This window comes from Eulemur rufifrons, chromosome 7 (assembly GCF_041146395.1).
Source record: "Eulemur rufifrons isolate Redbay chromosome 7, OSU_ERuf_1, whole genome shotgun sequence".
Taxonomy (NCBI): domain Eukaryota; kingdom Metazoa; phylum Chordata; class Mammalia; order Primates; family Lemuridae; genus Eulemur; species Eulemur rufifrons.
The window spans coordinates 251,951,522-251,967,607 of NC_090989.1; the positions used below are offsets into that span (position 1 = coordinate 251,951,522).

The following is a 16,086-nucleotide window of genomic DNA, read 5'->3' on the forward strand; positions in this document are numbered from 1 at the left end:
ATAAAAGGTCTTCCTTTTAATTACAATTTATTATTAAATATGCACTGGGGCATGAATACCTTAAGTGATTTCCTGAATTTGCTTAGTCAATCTTTCCTCAATAAATCTCCTTTGCCACTGTCCTTTAAAACAGTATTGAGTATTTAAAGTAAATGATCCTTAGTCATATACTTCGATTTTACAAACAAATTTGCAAATGGGGGCAGGAGGGAGTGATTCTTTCTTATCAGTCAGTTTATAAATTCAGGAATATCTGGTCTTTTGCCCTGTATGGAAAAATAAAAGAAAAAAAAATTCAGGAGTATGGGTTTCCTTGGTAACAAGATGGCAGGCCAAGCGCCAGGGCAAGGTAGGAATTTGCATCATTGTGGTGCATACAAGCAGCGTTTCTGAAAAGAAGATATGGCTGTCATCAGACATTATGTGTATTAAGGTTTTATTTTAAAAAGCAAAAAGAATCCTCCACAATTAATTAATTAATTGGAAAATGTTTATTAAGCATCTATTCTGTTCCAGACACATTGCTAGGCAGTGGAGATAGGGACTGTGCAGGATGAAACAGTCTAATAGAGGAAACTGACATTGATCAGATAATTATCCAGTTGAGTATATAATGATGCAGACAAGCGCCCCGGAGCAAGAGCACGGTTCTGTGAGCGCCCAGCCCTGGACCAGAGCCAGCAGTGATCGCCCTGAGGAAGTGATACTTGAGCTGAGCTCTGATAGATCAATAAGCACTAATCAAGTGGGGAGGAATGTTCAAAGGGCCCAAAAATAGAGGGAGCGTGCAAGTAAAGCATGAGAGAAGGCCAGTGTGGTTGGAACACAGAATAAAGAAGGGAGCCAGACCTTGCTGGGCCTCTTAGGCCACAGAAAGAGACCGATTTGGGCAACTTTATCCTGATAGACTTTATTCTTAAAACATGGAAAAGTTTGAAGCAGAGGATGATGTGACACCTGAGTGTCCCAGAGACATCTTTAATTCAACATGTATAAAAATCCAATGTAATTATCCCTCTTTTCTTATTTCCCAATTTCTGTAACTGGCACTACCATTCTTCTAATTAGTTAAACTGCCCTCTCTCCCTTTATCCTTCATCCAATGAGTTATCAATTTATTACTAAATTTTCCATAATTCTATTTCCATGGTAACATACAGTCAATATCATTCCTGCTATTATTTCAGTTCAAACCCTCTACCTCTTGCGTGGACTATTACAGTAGACCTTGAATTGGCCCTACCTCTCCTCCTACCCACTGTCACCTTCTCCCCAAAACCAACTGAGTACAACTTCCTACTCATCCTTCAAGGTCTGCTTTGACCCTCAGTAGTGTGGTCTCACCTTCCTTTAGGTACCCCCAGCGCTTTGTATGACTTCTTTGAATTCTGATAGTAAGTAGCTTGAGTGGTGAGACTGTTCTCCTGTCTTCTATTTCCTATAATGGGCAGTTAGTGCCTCGCACATGCTCTCCCCATTCCATAAGCCTTGATTAGAATGGATCGAGAGCAAGGCCAAATGGACTCTCTGCTCCAGTTAGAAAAAGCATTCCCCAGCTGACATGCAGTGTGCCACGTCCTGCCTTCACTTTCCAATGCTGTACTCCGCTACTGCAGAGAAGGGCGGGGATAACGTTACTTTTTAACCTATGAAGGATATGGACCTTTCTTGAACAATTCAGAAAAAGCAGAAAAGGAATTTGGGAGTGACATTAGTGAACCCTTAGAAGTACCTTAGAGCCTGTAATAGGCCAGTTGCCTGTGATAAACAAATCCACAAAGAGGCGGAGCTACTAATTAGATGGGCAAAGAAGTGTTTGTGTGACCTTGACCACATGGATAGGGGTGGCAGAGTTTCCTTACTACCTGCTTCAGGAATCCTCAAAAATAGGAATTCATTCACTCTGACTTAAAAAGTAGGCATTTGATGAGGATTATCACTGGAGGGATTGTGCACAGCACTTACAGGAGGAGCTTTCCTGCAGAAGGCCTGAAACGCGTTGCTGCCAGCATGCTTTAAGCCTTGAGTCTTCTTGTGGAGTAGAGGAAGACTTTGGGCTCTGAAGTCTCCAACTATTTCAAAGTAGCAGAGGTGTGGGACCCCTGGACCAAACTGGCTTTAGCACAGGAAGGAAGACAGAGATACCATTTCATACACGTAGAGTGCTTTCCAGGTTACTAAGCACCGTTAAGCCCACTTCTTATGTTATCCTCATGACAGCGCCGTGAAGTGGGCTGGGCAAGTGGCCTTCATTCCGTAGATGGGAAAAGCAAAGTCACAGGGCCAGTTGGAAGTAGAACCAGGGTCTTCTGACTTAACATGTGCTCTGTCCACTGAACCATGCTACTGAGTTCTAGAAGCGGGAGAGACTATTTAATAGCTCCTTCCACTTAAGTTGAAACTGATTGGCCTGACACGCTCAGCCATTGGCTGAATCTGTGTCCCTCTGCTTTATGTCCCCAGAGCCATGGGGGTGTTGATGTCCAAGCGGCAGACAGTGGAGCAGGTGCAGAAGGTGAGCCTGGCTGTGTCCGCCTTCAAGGATGGGCTGCGGGACAGGCCTTCCCTCCGGCGCACGGGGGAGCTACCAGGGTCCCGCCGTGGCACAGTAGAGGGCTCCGTCCAGGAGGTACAGGAGGAGAAGGAAGCAGAGGCAGGCACCCCAGTGGTCCAGGAAGAGAGCAGTGTCCACCGTGCAGCCTGGGAGCGGCTCCGAGATGGGCGTGGAGTAGAGCCTGAGGAGTTCGACAGGACCAGTCGTTTCACACCACCTGCCTTCATCCGCCCCACGCGGAAGCTGGATGACGACAAGCCTCCAGAGATCTGCCTGGAGCCCAGAGAGCCTGTGAGTGTCCAGTTAGGGCAGGATCCACAAGTCTTAGCCCATCTGAGGATCAGGGAGCAGGACAGGGGAGGCCTGGGTATAGTTAAGGTGAGATTCAAATCTGGAGCTGAGTCCAAAACAATCTTTGAATTTCTTACACAAGAATAAAAATGAGCACTCTGGGAGGCCGAGGTGGGGGGATTGTTTGAGCTCAAGAGTTCGAGACCAGCCTGAGCAAGAGCGAGACCCCATCTCTACTAAAAATAGAAAGAAATTATATGGACAGCTAAAAATATATATAGAAAAAATTAGCCGGGCATGGTGGTGCATGCCTGTAGTCCCAACTACTCGGGAGGCTGAGACAGGAGGATCCCTTGAGCCCAGGAGTTTGAGGTTGCTGTGAGCTAGGCTGACGCCACGGCACTCACTCTAGCCTGGGCAACAGAGTGAGACTCTGTCTCAAAAAAAAAAAAAAAAAAAAAAAAAAAAAAGAATAAAAATGTTTGTTACATCCCAGACTCATCTCAGTGAAACACTTGGGGCAATGGGTGATAAGGAATGGCACCATGGCAGGTCTTCTGCCAAACCTCCTGCCCCTGGGTTCTCAACCACAGAGAGTGCTACCCGCTGTAGGAAGCATGTGGGAGGGGAGAGTTGGGGGGGGGGTCACAATAGTGGGGGGTTGCTACTGGTATTTGGTGCCAAGAAAACCAGGGGTGATAAATTTCCTGCAATGCCTGGGACAATATCTCAGAAAGATAGATTGTTTTTTCCAAAAATGCCAGTACCATCCCTGTTCATAAACATGGTCACAAAAGCCTGAGCAGCTGGAAGAGCCTCCTGGTTCTTGTCCTCCAGAAAGAAAGCTCTATCTGTTGCCTTAACAGTGGCTTCAGTTAGGCCTGTTCGTTTAGACTGCTCCGGGGACTCTCAGCCCCATGCAGGTAGCTCTGTGCTTAGTGGCCATAGGATCTTGCCGCCTGTACTTACACATCCGTCTTCACTCCTGCTGTCTTTCCTCAGGTTGTCAACGATGAGATGTGTGATGTCTGTGAGGTCTGGACGGCTGAGAGCCTCTTCCCGTGCAGAGTCTGCACCAGGGTTTTCCATGATGGCTGCCTGCGCCGCATGGGCTATGTCCAAGGAGAAGGTGCAGCGGAGGTGACCGAGATGGCCCACACGGAAACAGGCTGGAGCTGCCACTACTGTGTGAGCCTGGACAGCAGGGACAGCAGAGGACTTGGCACTTTTCCTGGAGGCCCAGTATTAGAATATTTGCTTCTAGGCAGTGACCTAAAGGGTTTTCTAACAGTACATATGAGGGTCCTAGAGCTAGGATAGGGTTTCTCAACCTCAGAACTGTTGACATTTGAGGCTAGATAGTTCTTCGAGTTGGGGGCTGGGCGCACTATGGGATGTTTAGCAGCATCCCTGGCCTCTACTCCACTAGATGCCAGTAGCACACACCCCCAGTTGTGACAGCCAAAATTGTCTCCAGACATCGCCAAATGTGTCCTGGAGGGAGCACAGTCACCCCCAGATGAGGACCACTGAGCTAGAGGATTGACTGGGTAGAATGAGTCCTAATTACTCAAAAGCAATTCTGCGTGGAGCGTGCTTTCATAGTCTGTAGTCGTCATTAATTGTATCCATCCGAAAATGAACCTGATCCTATCCAGCTTGCTTCCAGTAGGGACAGATGCTATCACAAGCAAACCTCTTAGTTCTGAGATCCTCATCTGGCCTGTCACCTGACTCTTGGAAGGATTTGTCCTTCGTCTCTGAAGTGGTCAATATGTGAATTAAATAACCAAGCTATATTGATTCAGAACTTCGCAAATTATATATAAATGCCTTCCAACTTTTAATGAAGGACAGAGTGTAAGGTTTCCATTGAAAGCCAGATTCGTATCCATTTCTCACCACACCTGAATGGAGTGCAAGCCTTGCCTTGTGTATCTGTCTTGCAGATTCTTCATTATTTACTGATCTCAGAGTGAGGAGCATCTGCTGATCCCCCTCTTATTCCTACTGCCTAGAAGAAAGCAGAGATGTGCCACTTTGTAACAAATAACTCTTTCTCTGTGGCTGTGCATAAAATAAAGTATAGAACGTTATTTTCCACCACTTAAACACCTTTCCCCTGGATTATACCACAGCAGACCCTGCTATACAGACGGCCTTCTCTAGTACCGGTCCCCACACCTCCAACCTGCACCTGCGCCTTTCCCTCGGTGACCCTGCTGTGCTGCTGCTGCTGTGGGACTGGGTTGAAAGCGTCTCCTTCCTGACCCCCAGGAGCACACTGCTCCCTCCCCAGCCTTCGGCCACAGTCCTACCATCATTGCCACCACTCCTCACTGGGCTTTGCACAAAGGCTTCTTCCAAGCTCCTGCCCTTTCTTTCCTTCCCTTCACAGTCAGGCTTCTTAAAAGAACTTCATCATCTCCTTGTGGCCCCTCAACCACCTGTAATCTGACTTCTGCATCCATCATTCTGCTGAGTGGTTCTTCCTAAGGTCACCAGTGACCTGCTGATTGTCAAGTCCAGTGACCTTTGCTCAGGCTTCTTCTCACTTAACCTCTCTGAAGTATTTAGCACTTCTTTATTCCCCTGTCTTTTTTTAGAGTTTGTATATTTTTATGAGAATTATTACACAAGATATAGAAACTAGATAAAATAGAAACTCAACAAAATCCCACTTCATTTGTATAACCACTGTTAACGTTACCTCCGACATCGTGCAACTCTCCTTTCTTGGTATTCAGTACCTTCTCTACTGATTCTCCTCCAACCTTCTTCTCTGACCATTCTTCCTCAATGCCCTTTGTTCCTTGTCTCAGCCCAAAATGCTGATGTTTCCCAGGGTTCTGTTGTTGACACTCTTCTTTTTTCTCTGTACACTCTCTCTTTGGGTGACTTCATCTACAGCCACCATCTAAATACTAATGATACTGCGTGTCCAGACTTAAATTTCCTGTCTCTTAGACTTATCCATCTTGATGTCTCAGGTATTTCACATTCAACATGCCCCAAAATGAACTCGTCTTTGTCCCAAAACCTGTTCTTCCTCCATTCCTTATCTGTGTGCGTAGTAATACCACCCCCCCCTCCCCAGTTACCAATCCCAGCTCATTTCTCTTCCTCATCCTTCACATCCCGTTAGGCAGCATGTCCGACTGATCCTGCCTCCACTGTCTCTCGCCTCTCTCCCCGCTTCTCCACTCTCAGGTCTCAGTTTAGCCACTCACGTTTCCTTACCTGTACTACTGCAACAGCTCCCTAACCTCCCCGTGCCTCCAGACTCTGCTCCTCCCACCCATTCCCACACGGCAGTCAGAGGTCTGACCATGGCATTCTCCGTGTCAAGCCCTTCAGGGGCTCCACTTGGCCCTCGGGACAAAGGCCTAATCTGAGGGGCTCAATAAAGGGCATTGAGGTGCTTCACAGTCCGGCTACCGCCCCCTCTCTCATCTCTTACCAGTCCTCTCTCCCCTCCCCTCACACACACTCACACATACTCTAAACTCCAGCCACACTGAATATGTCACAATGTTACACACCACTGTGGTGCCCAGTACATTACACTAGGTGCTTAATAAGTGTTTATTGAAACAATGGGAAAAATACAAATATCATATCAAATTTTGAAAAGTATTGTCAGGGCTGGGCACAGTGGCTCGAGTCTGTAATTCTAGCACTCTGGGAGGCTGAGGTGGGAGGATTGCTTGAGCTCAGGAATTCGAGACCAGCCTGAGCAACAGTGAGATCCCATCTGTACTAAAAATAGAAAAATTAGCCGGGCATTGTGGCACGTGCCTGTAGCCCAGCTACTCGGGAGGCTGAGGCAGGAGGATCCCTTGAGCCCAGGAGTTGGGGGTTGCAGTGAGCTATGATGACGCCACTGCACTCTACCCAGAGTGACAGAGTAAGACTCTGTCTCAAAAAAGAAAAAAAAAAGAAAAAGAAATTGAACCTGCCTGCTCACTCTCCCCACCTTTCATATTAAAAAAAAAAAGTGTTGTCAGGTGCAGTGGCTCACTCCTGTAATCCCAGCACTTTGGGAGGTCAAGGCAAGAAGATCACCTGAGCCCAGGAGTTTAAGACAAGCCTGAACAACATAGCAAGACCCCATCTCTACAAAAAAGTAAAAGAAAAAAATTAGGCATGGTGACATGCATGTGTCATGCCAGCTACATGGGACACTGAGGCAGGAGGATTGCTTGAGCCCAGGGGCTTGAGGTTACGGTGAGCTATGATTGCACCACTGTACTCCAGCCTGGGCAACAGAGTAAGACCCTGTCTCAAAAAAAAATTATAGAAAAAAAAAGAATGGTTTAAGTTCTTTATGAAATCCACAACTGAATACTCATGAACTATCTGCTCTTGTTCTTTGCTGGTCTTTTAGAGAAAAAATTAACCTTTTACTAGAAAGAATCTTTGATAGTGTAGGGACTGTATGGTAATGTTAACAAAATAAGATATCAGTGCTCATTTGAAATTAAAACTTCTATAGCACCATGAAAAACTCATTTGGGTTTAGGAACCTTGTGATGGCATCTTTTAAACCCTTCTGGAGTTATTTAAACCCATTAGAAGCAGAGCTAGAATTAAACTTCTTAACTAAAATACTCCAAGCACAGCCTAACACAGAAGCCAAGTACGGGGAATGGATAAAGATGGAACTGCTCCGGTTGGTGGAGGTGGGGGTTCATAGCCCTGCCCACTCAGTGGCCCCTTATTCCCTGCAGCAGCTTCCTATGGCGCTTCCGAGAAATCCCAAGGTTAGCTCGGAGGATGATTTGAAAAACATTTAGTAAAAGGGACTCAGGGCTGGGGTCAGGATATCTGGGTTCTGGGGAGGATTCTGCCCCAGAGTTGAGGCAACTCATAGCAAGTCCTTTCCCTTTTCTGGAGCCTCAGTCTCCTTGGCTGGGCTTAGATGATCTTGGAATTGCTTTCCATTTAGAATACTATTTCCATCCCTCTTGATCCTTGGCCTTTCTTCCTGGCCTGTCTGGCCACTGACTCAGCTCTTCCTTATTTTCAGGACAACCTCAACTTGCTGCTTACTGAGGAGGAAATGTACAGCCTCACGGAGACCTTTCAGCAGTGTAAAGTCATCCCTGGTACGGCGGATGGTGCTGCCGGGATGGAGGGGGTGGGGCAGACGTCTCCTTTACGGTCTCCAGGCTGAACCGTGAAAGGCGTGTTCCAGGTTTGCGGGGTGGGGGCAGATGGTCCTTGTTCCTGAGCTGTTGGCTGGCACACACCACCTGCCACAGCTTGAGTTGCCCTGGCCATGGGAGGCAAAGACTCAACAAGAGCTGTGGGTGTGAGGGCACTGAGGGTGCCCTGGGGTGAGTGGAGGTGCCCCAAGGCTGAGGAAGGGTGGGCGTGGCCAGCATGGGGTGCCTCCTACAGATTGCTCCCTGACACTGGAGGACTTCCTGCGCTATCGCCACCAAGCAGCGAAGCGGGGGGACAGTGACAGGGCCCTGAGCAAGGCGCAAGAGGAGCAGGCAGCCCGCCAGTTTGCAGCCCTGGACCCTGAACATCGAGGCCACATAGAGTGGCCTGACTTCCTGTCCCACGAGTCTCTCCTACTTTTGCAGCAGCTGCGTCCCCAGGTGAGGGCCAGCTGGGGTGCATGTCCATGGGATCCTGGGTGACAGGCCTGGAAAGCATGCTGGGTGGGTCGGGGGAACAGTGAGTACTGTCTGAGCAGGGAGCAGTGTCAGGAATGGGCTCAGATTCCAGCCCGTGATGGGCGATCCAGTGCCCAGGTGGGAACTGCCTGAGGAAGATTGGTTTGCACTGGACCCGCTGAAAGTGTTGGTGCTACCAGAAACTTCTAAGGAAGGCTGCAAAGCGGGTAATGGAGGTAGGATTCTCTGTGGGTTGACGGTTTACAAGATCATGTCACCTCTAAGATCTTGTCTCTTCTCCCCCAGAACTCTCTGTTGAGGCTTCTGACAGCTAAGGAGCGGGAGCGAGCCCGAGCCACCTTCCTGGCTCTGGGCAGCGGGAGCACCATCAGTGAGGCCGAGTGCGGCCGCGCCCGGCACTCTTGGTTTTGCAAACGCCCGACAGAAGCTCCATCCTGCAGTGTCAGGTCTGCTCCTTACAAGCCCCTGCCCCCACTTGGCCTCGCCCCCCCCTTTTTTCTTGCCAGTGGCCCTTGGTGTGAAGGGCACCTCCCTGCTTCCCCTGCCAACAGCCGGAAGAGGATCCTCGTGCACATTAAGCAGAGGGTGGTGATGCCTCCCGCCCGGGCATAGGGCAGCCTCTACTCTCTCAGAAGATCCATGGGCTCAGCAGAGTTTGCGAGGGGACAGGGCCAGGCCTTTCATTATCCCACTCCTAACCACATGTCCTTGTGCCCAGCAGCATCAGCCATGTGGGTCCCATAGCTGACAGCAGCCCAGCCAGCAGCAGTAGCAAGAGTCAGGACAAGACCCTGCTGCCCACAGAGCAGGAGTCCAGGTGAGTAGACATCCGCACCGCTGTCTGTACCCCCTGCACCCCCAACACATACACACACAAGTAAGAGAGGGCATTGCCCACTTCCCAGAAACCACCTCCAGGGGTGCACATTTGCCCCCTGATCCCTAGGGCCAGCCAGCTGGTTACTTGGCTCGGCGGCACGGCCAGCCATAACCGCGTCAGGCACGAGCCAAGTCTTCCCTGAGTGATGCCCAGCCCAAGCCACGCTGCTGCTGGACTCAGGTCTCATGCGCCTTCAGGCTCTGCAGCCAGCTTCACGAACCTGTTCTTTGCTTCCACTCCAGATCTGTGGACTGGCCCACCTTCCTGCGAGAGAACGTCCTCTACATCTTGGCTGCTCGCCCCAACAGCGCGGCCATTCACCTGAAACCCCCGGGATAGCATGGAGCGGAGAAGCTTGGTTCGGGGACAGTGACATCCTCTCCCTCCTTTCCTCTCTCCCTTCCCCCCACCAACCTCTGGCACTGAGACTCATGGGGATGGGGCCCTGCCACCATCTTAACTTGTCACTGAGCTGTAGAGCACTGAAATCACCGTTGCCCTCACAACAGAGGCAGTGAGCGCGTTGCCACAGCGAAGAAGCCCAGGGAGCTGTGGGCGCATCCGCTCCCGGACCACCGCCTGCCCTCACGTCATAGACTGGACCTGCCACCACACACATATGTGTGTGCACACGCACACACGCACACTCACGCCTAGCTGTCCATGCCTTCAGAAGCCTTGTTCTTTTGGGTTGTAAAAGGACCAAAGTCCCTTTGTGAAGGCCCTGCTTGAGAGGAGGGAGTCTCTACTCACCCCTTCTGGCGGCCAGCTCTCATTTCCAATAGATAAGTCTCTGGCCAAGTGATTCTTAATAAGGGGGCGTGTCAGACTCACGTGCCCTCCTGGAGATGCCGACAGACCCCTCTTCCCCCATTGAAAATCCTTTCTGTGGTGAGCCACTGTCACTAGTAGGTGTGTAATGTGTGCCTTGGCTGTATTTGGGTGGGAAAATAGTTGAAAACCACCGCTGCAGTTCAGCCTATTATTTATTTAAATTCAAATTCCTGGTGGCAGAGAAGGCGAAGAGCTTGCGGAATCCTGATTGGAAGAGAGGGAGGCCACCCCTCCCAGAGACCCAGAATCCCAGGAACCTCTCGGTCAGGTCAAAAGTCTTTAGCAGAACAGTTAAAAACCAAGGCGAGCCTTCTCAGCCCGTTTTTCCGATGGTAGCTCATGGCCCAGAGCCCACGGGGCCTGAGTGGGACAAATACGGCGGCAGGAGTTCAGCCCTCTGTTAGCTGCCTCTCCCGGGCCGGCTACCGCAGAGACCCATGAGGACACACACGGTCTGGCTGGCAGAGGAGAGGCAGGGCTCAGGCTCTGCCATCGTCCAGCTCAACTCAGCCGTAGGCCTAGGCAAGTGCGCCATTGTGTGGAGGACGCAGCAGCCTCTTCCGCAGCCCAAGACAGAGCAGCTGTGCAGCCGCCCTGAGCAGAGACGCCTTTCAGCCGTCCTGACGATGAGGATGAGAAGACTTGCAGCCCAGCTCTCAAGCAGAGGAGGTCCTGGGAAAGCCTCACAGTTTCCCTTCTCCCTGTCGCCGGGGTGTGCCTCGAGTTGCTGCTTCTCTCGCTGCTCTCTGCATGTCCTTCTCCACCAGGCTGGGGCCTCCTGGCATGGGAGGACTTTGGAGACAAGCAGAGGCTGCCACAGGGCGCCAAGCCTGGTCTGCAAGCCCCAGCCACCCCCCCCCCCCAAGTTCTCATCAAGTTCTCGAGTCGGTGTGTGCTGTGGGTCACATTGGGGTCCGGGTTCTACGTTCTGTTTCCAACCTAATGACTTAAGTGTAGCCAGATCTGACTATCAAGAGTTACTCAAGAGGGAGTTGAGCTCAGTCATGCGGAAGCTAACATATCTTCCTTGCTCGAGGCACTCGCGCTAAATTGGGAGCTTACGGAAGGCTCGGACCTCTCAGTGATGAGACGCTCAGACGAAAGCAAGCAGCTGCAGAGGGGCTGGGTAAGAGCCCCGAGCAGTCTCCTCCTGTAGGAAGTGCCTGACCTGGAAGCAGGATACGCCGCTGGGGTTGGACGACTTAGGACTGAATGCAGCAGACAGGAGACAAATCTGGGTTCCTATGTGTGGCCCTGGACATTTCAAAACCCACAGCTTTTGTAAATACTCCTCAGCCATACTCCCAGGACTGATGAAGGGCCATTATTCAGTCTAGTAAAAAAAACAGAGAAGAAAGGAAAGCATATGACTCTTGGCCAAGGACTGCATCTGAAGCAGCCAGGCCTGGGGTTTTGCACTGAGAAGATTAAAGCACATTACGCATGGGGGCTCTCACTTCCTCTCCTGGCAAATCACCCTCTGTGCCAGTGGCCTTGGGCTGCTTGATCTCATGGACAGGGCGTTTTAAGCAGAGACAAGCTCTGGGCTTTGAGAGCTGAACAGCTTTTTTCTCCTGCCTCCTCATCAGTCACGGGGACTGGAAGTCCATCTTGTGCCCTGATCTTTCCCAGATCAAGGTGATGCCTACCTCTTTGGAGCTGCTTCTCGCTCTCTCTGGGTGAGTGGTGAGAGTCTGTGGGCCAGATCAGGCCTGCTCTATCCCAGGGCCCGGCAAAGCAGGCCCCCGAGTTCTGCCACCACAGGAGCGGGCCCATTTGCGATCACCCTTCTCCCTGTTCCAGGACAGCAAGCTTCCTTGGTGAGGGCCCCCAGCAAAGAGGAGAGTTCCCAGTCCACAGGAGTCCCAGAAAAGCACAGAGGAGCAGCCGGGCTCTTCTCCACAGGCATCAAATGTTTTACCAAAGGGGACCCTCCATTGCTCCCCAGTCCAGGATTGCAGAAGCCCCACCCCAAGGCCCCATCCAGAATCTCCCATTGCAGAGCCCTAGTCCCTGGAGCCCCTCTGCAGTATGCATGGAGATGTTAAAACGTTTATGAACCTAGTGAGGCCCGTTCCCTTTCCTTTCCAAGCCCTTCCATCACTGTGACGCTGCAATTCTGCCAAGTACCATTATGAGTGTCTGGCTCTAACAAGGGTATGAGAGAATGTTTCAGTCTTTTCTTGGCTGCTCAACATTGTGTTTTTCCAAGCACCCCCCAACCAAGGAAGGCTTGGGTTACAGATCTGCTCCTCTGAAAACCACTTGGTAGTTTTTCACCCAGCATTTCTCTTCCCCGTGTTCAGATTTAAATAAGTGACAGCCAGATAAAACGGCGGAGCTGCAGGAACAGAGGGCCAGCTAAGAGAGTGGCTGTGGCCATGTAAGCTCTCCAGATGTGCTCCTTGGTTTCCTCTCCTGAGGCCAGCCTTCCCCAACAGAGCACTGGAGCAATGGCCCCTGTGGTATGCAGGGATGGCGCCGTTCCCTCACTCCTGGGGACTAATCCAATTCTCAAGTGCTCTTCCTTGAGGACAGCCACAGCAGAAACCATGAGTACCTTGCCTTTTTCTGCCCTCAGCCCAAGCGACTGGGGCTGGCAGGGCAGACATTGGCCTTTCTGGCTCTGGTGTTCCCTATGGGCTGTCACTCTGGCCTTGTTTAAGCGGCCAGGTCTTAGGTACCCCTGTTCCTATCATCAATATGGAAAGCACAGAACCAAACTGCCAGGGTTGTGCCCAGGCCTCCTACCCCGAGGCACAACCTCAACCATTGCAGGTATCATGGCTTCAGTGAGAGTGGCGCCAGTGAGCCCTAAAGCCAAGAGAGAAACTTAGCAGAAGCTGTCAGGGCCCCAGGCCAGCCATGACTACCCCAGAGCGGAGAGGAACCTCCGGGCAGGACTGAGAACCGGTAGCAGGCTCTAGGGATCCTGCATGTTCCCTTCAGACTCGCAGAGTGAAGGCAGACAACGCATGGCACTAAAAGGCAGAACAACCTTGATACCCAAGTTTCAAGACATCCTGGCGGCACCTGTAACTATAGTCCCTTTTGACCCCACACCTGTTTACAGTGAAATGAAATCGCTGCTTTCTCCAAGCCCCTTAGTTTGAATTTCCCCAGGATATCTCTCTGGGCCCCTGGCTGCAGCCCAACAGTGGGCTCTCCTGGAGTGGGGGATATTAGGGCATCATGCCTGTTCCTGACAGCTCGGCCCTGGAGTGGGGTGAGACTGGGCATTTTTCCTGCTGTTGCTTTCTTGCTGCTGCTGTTTTTGGCAACCATGAATGGAAAATGAACAGGTTACAGAATTTCCACTAGATCCAACCAGCACTGAAGAAAAGCTTCTCTCTGGGCCACGTGCCCCAGTGAGCATGGAGCGGGGTCAGGTCTGGTCTGGGCCGGTGACTAAGAAACCTAATGCTTTCCAGTTCGTATAGCCCTGGGTAGGCACAACCACAGAGGAGAACATCAAGGTGTGAGTAGCAAGGCCTTCCCATATTCGTGGTGAGACGAAGGCCTTCCAGCTTACCTCCAGCCATGAGGGTTGGGCTGTGCTCTGTCTCCAGCAAACACGGCTTGTGACGAGGGCTCGGAGAGCACCTGAGTAGCAGCGCAGGATCCATGCCCCCGTCCCATGCACTTTTCTGCGGAAGGTAGCTTGACAGTAAGCTGACAGGGACGACCCCAGGCCCTGTCTTTCCATCTCCGCAGCTGCATGCTCCTCCCTGTGGCCAGCCTTCACAGCCGCTCCAGAAGGAGCTGCTCCTGGAGGCTGGGCACAGTGGAAATCATAATAAAGAGATTGTGATGCTATTTCGGCTTCCTGTTTCCTGTTGATTGGGGAACCTGCCATTTCTGTGTAGTTTCCCATCATTGACTAATTCCTGGGTCTGAGAATAAGACAGGGGCAACTGTGGCCTCCAGGAAGATTGCAGTGCACTGTGGCTGTCTTTCTAGAGCCTTCCTGGCCCTGACCCTCCCAAGAATCAAGTGATGGGTGGGGGTAGGGGCACCGCACGTGCGGACACAGATGTACAGACACCTCTGGATTCCACCACAGATACAGAGGGGAAATGGGAGCTGAAGGGAGGAGGCAGGAAGTTTGAGGAAATTGAGGACAGCTCTCTGGGCCCCTCCCGACCAAGAGCCAGTTTTAGGCATTTTTCCCAGTTCCTGCTGAGCTACAAAGGAGGGAAGCTCATTAGATGTTTTCTCCTGGTCTTCTGGGCTCTCCCTGTTCTGAGGGTTTCCTTCCCATTTTATAAATTGTTTTAATGTGATAAGATAGGGTTAGGATGACTAAGGTCTGAAGAAGCATTTGGAAGTCTGTGGGATTTCCATTCCTCCCTTTTACCCGGTGGGAGCAGAGCCAGTGCCTGTAGATGGGACGGCGTCTCCAGGCTATGGGTCAGAGGCAGACATTCTACTTCCAAAACCACAGGGGGTCCCAAGTACAAGTAATTACTAACATCTTTGAGTACTTACTATGTAATGGGCAGTGCTTTGCATAAAGTAATCTCCAACCCTATGAGATCTGCATTACGGATGAGGAGAGAGAGGAACAGAAAGGCTGAGTTTCTCAAGGTTGCACAATCACACAGCTAGGAATTGGGGGAACCAGGTAGTCTACCTTCAGCACCCATGTTCTCGGCCACTCTATTGCGCTGCCTGTCCAAGTACACCTCGAGGGAACCACTGCGGTGTGGTCTAGCACCTCCCCTTTCCACCTAGAAATAGACACAGACTGGTAGCCAGGCCTGTGGCCCTGTCACGGATTTCTGACCACCTGCACAACTCGCGCCACTCACTCACTCACTGGGCCCCCCTACTCTCCTCCCTGGAGTTTCCCATGGGGATCCCTCAGACTCAGAGCATCTTAATGACATTCTACTGGCCCCTTCTCTTTGTCTCCAGGCTCAGTGAAGCTAAGCATCGGGACAGAAAAAGAGGCATAAAGGCTGGATCTCTGTGGAGCCTAATGAATAAGGTTTCCCCACCCTCAGTGCAGCAGTCCCAGCTGGAACTTTAGACTCCCTGAGGACTGTTCCTCTCTTGCCAACTGCATTTGCCCCCGGAGCTGGCTCGTGCCTCCGTGCCACACAAACCTCCACCCACCCTGTCCTGCTCTGGCTTAAGCACATTCCCTCTTTACCCCAAGGGAAAGTCTCCACAAAGAGAAACAATGGCTTGCTAAATTTGCTAAACATGGGTAGTGTTCTCTCTCCCATCTCACCTTCTCCAGGAATTGCTTGGAGTTTGACTTTGCTGAACCTCAGTTTCCCCATCTGTAAAAATCTGGAAAACAGTCCCTGTCCTGCCAGCCTCCTGGGCTGGTAGTTGAGTGAGGAGAGAATGAGTTTGGTAAGAGGAAAGAGCTTTATACCCTGTCAGGCATTGAGTAGCCTGCTCCATCTGAAGGCTGTGTGTCATCTCCACCCTCCCACAGGCCCATGCATAGCTGGAGGTGCCTCTGTCCACAGTGCTGAAGTCACAGCCAAGCCAGCTGGTAACCTCCAGTCCCTCTTTGTCCCACTTTTTTTTTTTTTTTTAAGAGACAGATTTTTTTTTCTGTCTTTTTCCCGGGCTAGAGCACAGTGGTGCAATCATAGCTCACTGTAACCTCAAACTCCTGGGCTGAAGTGATCCTTCTACTTCAGCCTCCTGGGTAGCTGGGACTACAGGAACACACCCCCATGCCCAGCCAATTTTTAAAAAAAAATTTTAAGAGACGGGGTCTCACTATGTTGCCCAGGCTGATCTCAAACTCCTGGCCTCAAGTGATCCTCCTGTCTCAGCCTCTCAAAGTACTGGAATTACAGGCATGAACCACCATACCCAGCCTCTTTGTCCCATCTTTAAGTAAACATCAAGTGCAG

General features: G+C 50.9%; 1 protein-coding gene across 2 annotated transcripts; it reads left to right on the plus strand.

Annotated features, from left to right (window-relative positions):
• The first annotated feature begins 2,467 nt into the window (after nt 1-2,467).
• PHF24 (PHD finger protein 24) lies at nt 2,468-9,712 on the plus strand. Of its 2 annotated transcripts, none has more exons than XM_069474388.1 (7): nt 2,468-2,845; nt 3,848-4,033; nt 7,875-7,953; nt 8,249-8,454; nt 8,779-8,939; nt 9,212-9,310; nt 9,616-9,712. In XM_069474388.1, the coding sequence occupies exons 1-7, from the start codon at nt 2,468-2,470 to the stop codon at nt 9,710-9,712; spliced, it is 1,206 nt and encodes a 401-aa protein (XP_069330489.1). The 2 variants fall into 2 exon arrangements, with proteins under 2 accessions (XP_069330489.1, XP_069330490.1); XM_069474389.1 differs by having other exon boundaries at nt 9,215-9,310.
• The last annotated feature ends 6,374 nt before the right edge of the window (nt 9,713-16,086 follow it).

Excerpts from the sequence above, each read along its gene's own strand:
- PHF24 (XM_069474388.1), top strand. The coding sequence starts at position 2,468 with ATGGGGGTGTTGATGTCCAAGCGGCAGACAGTGGAGCAGGTGCAGAAG. Across the intron at positions 4,034-7,874 it reads GCTGGAGCTGCCACTACTGT|GACAACCTCAACTTGCTGCT; the intron begins GTGAGCCTGGAC and ends CCTTATTTTCAG. Across the intron at positions 7,954-8,248 it reads GCAGTGTAAAGTCATCCCTG|ATTGCTCCCTGACACTGGAG; the intron begins GTACGGCGGATG and ends TGCCTCCTACAG.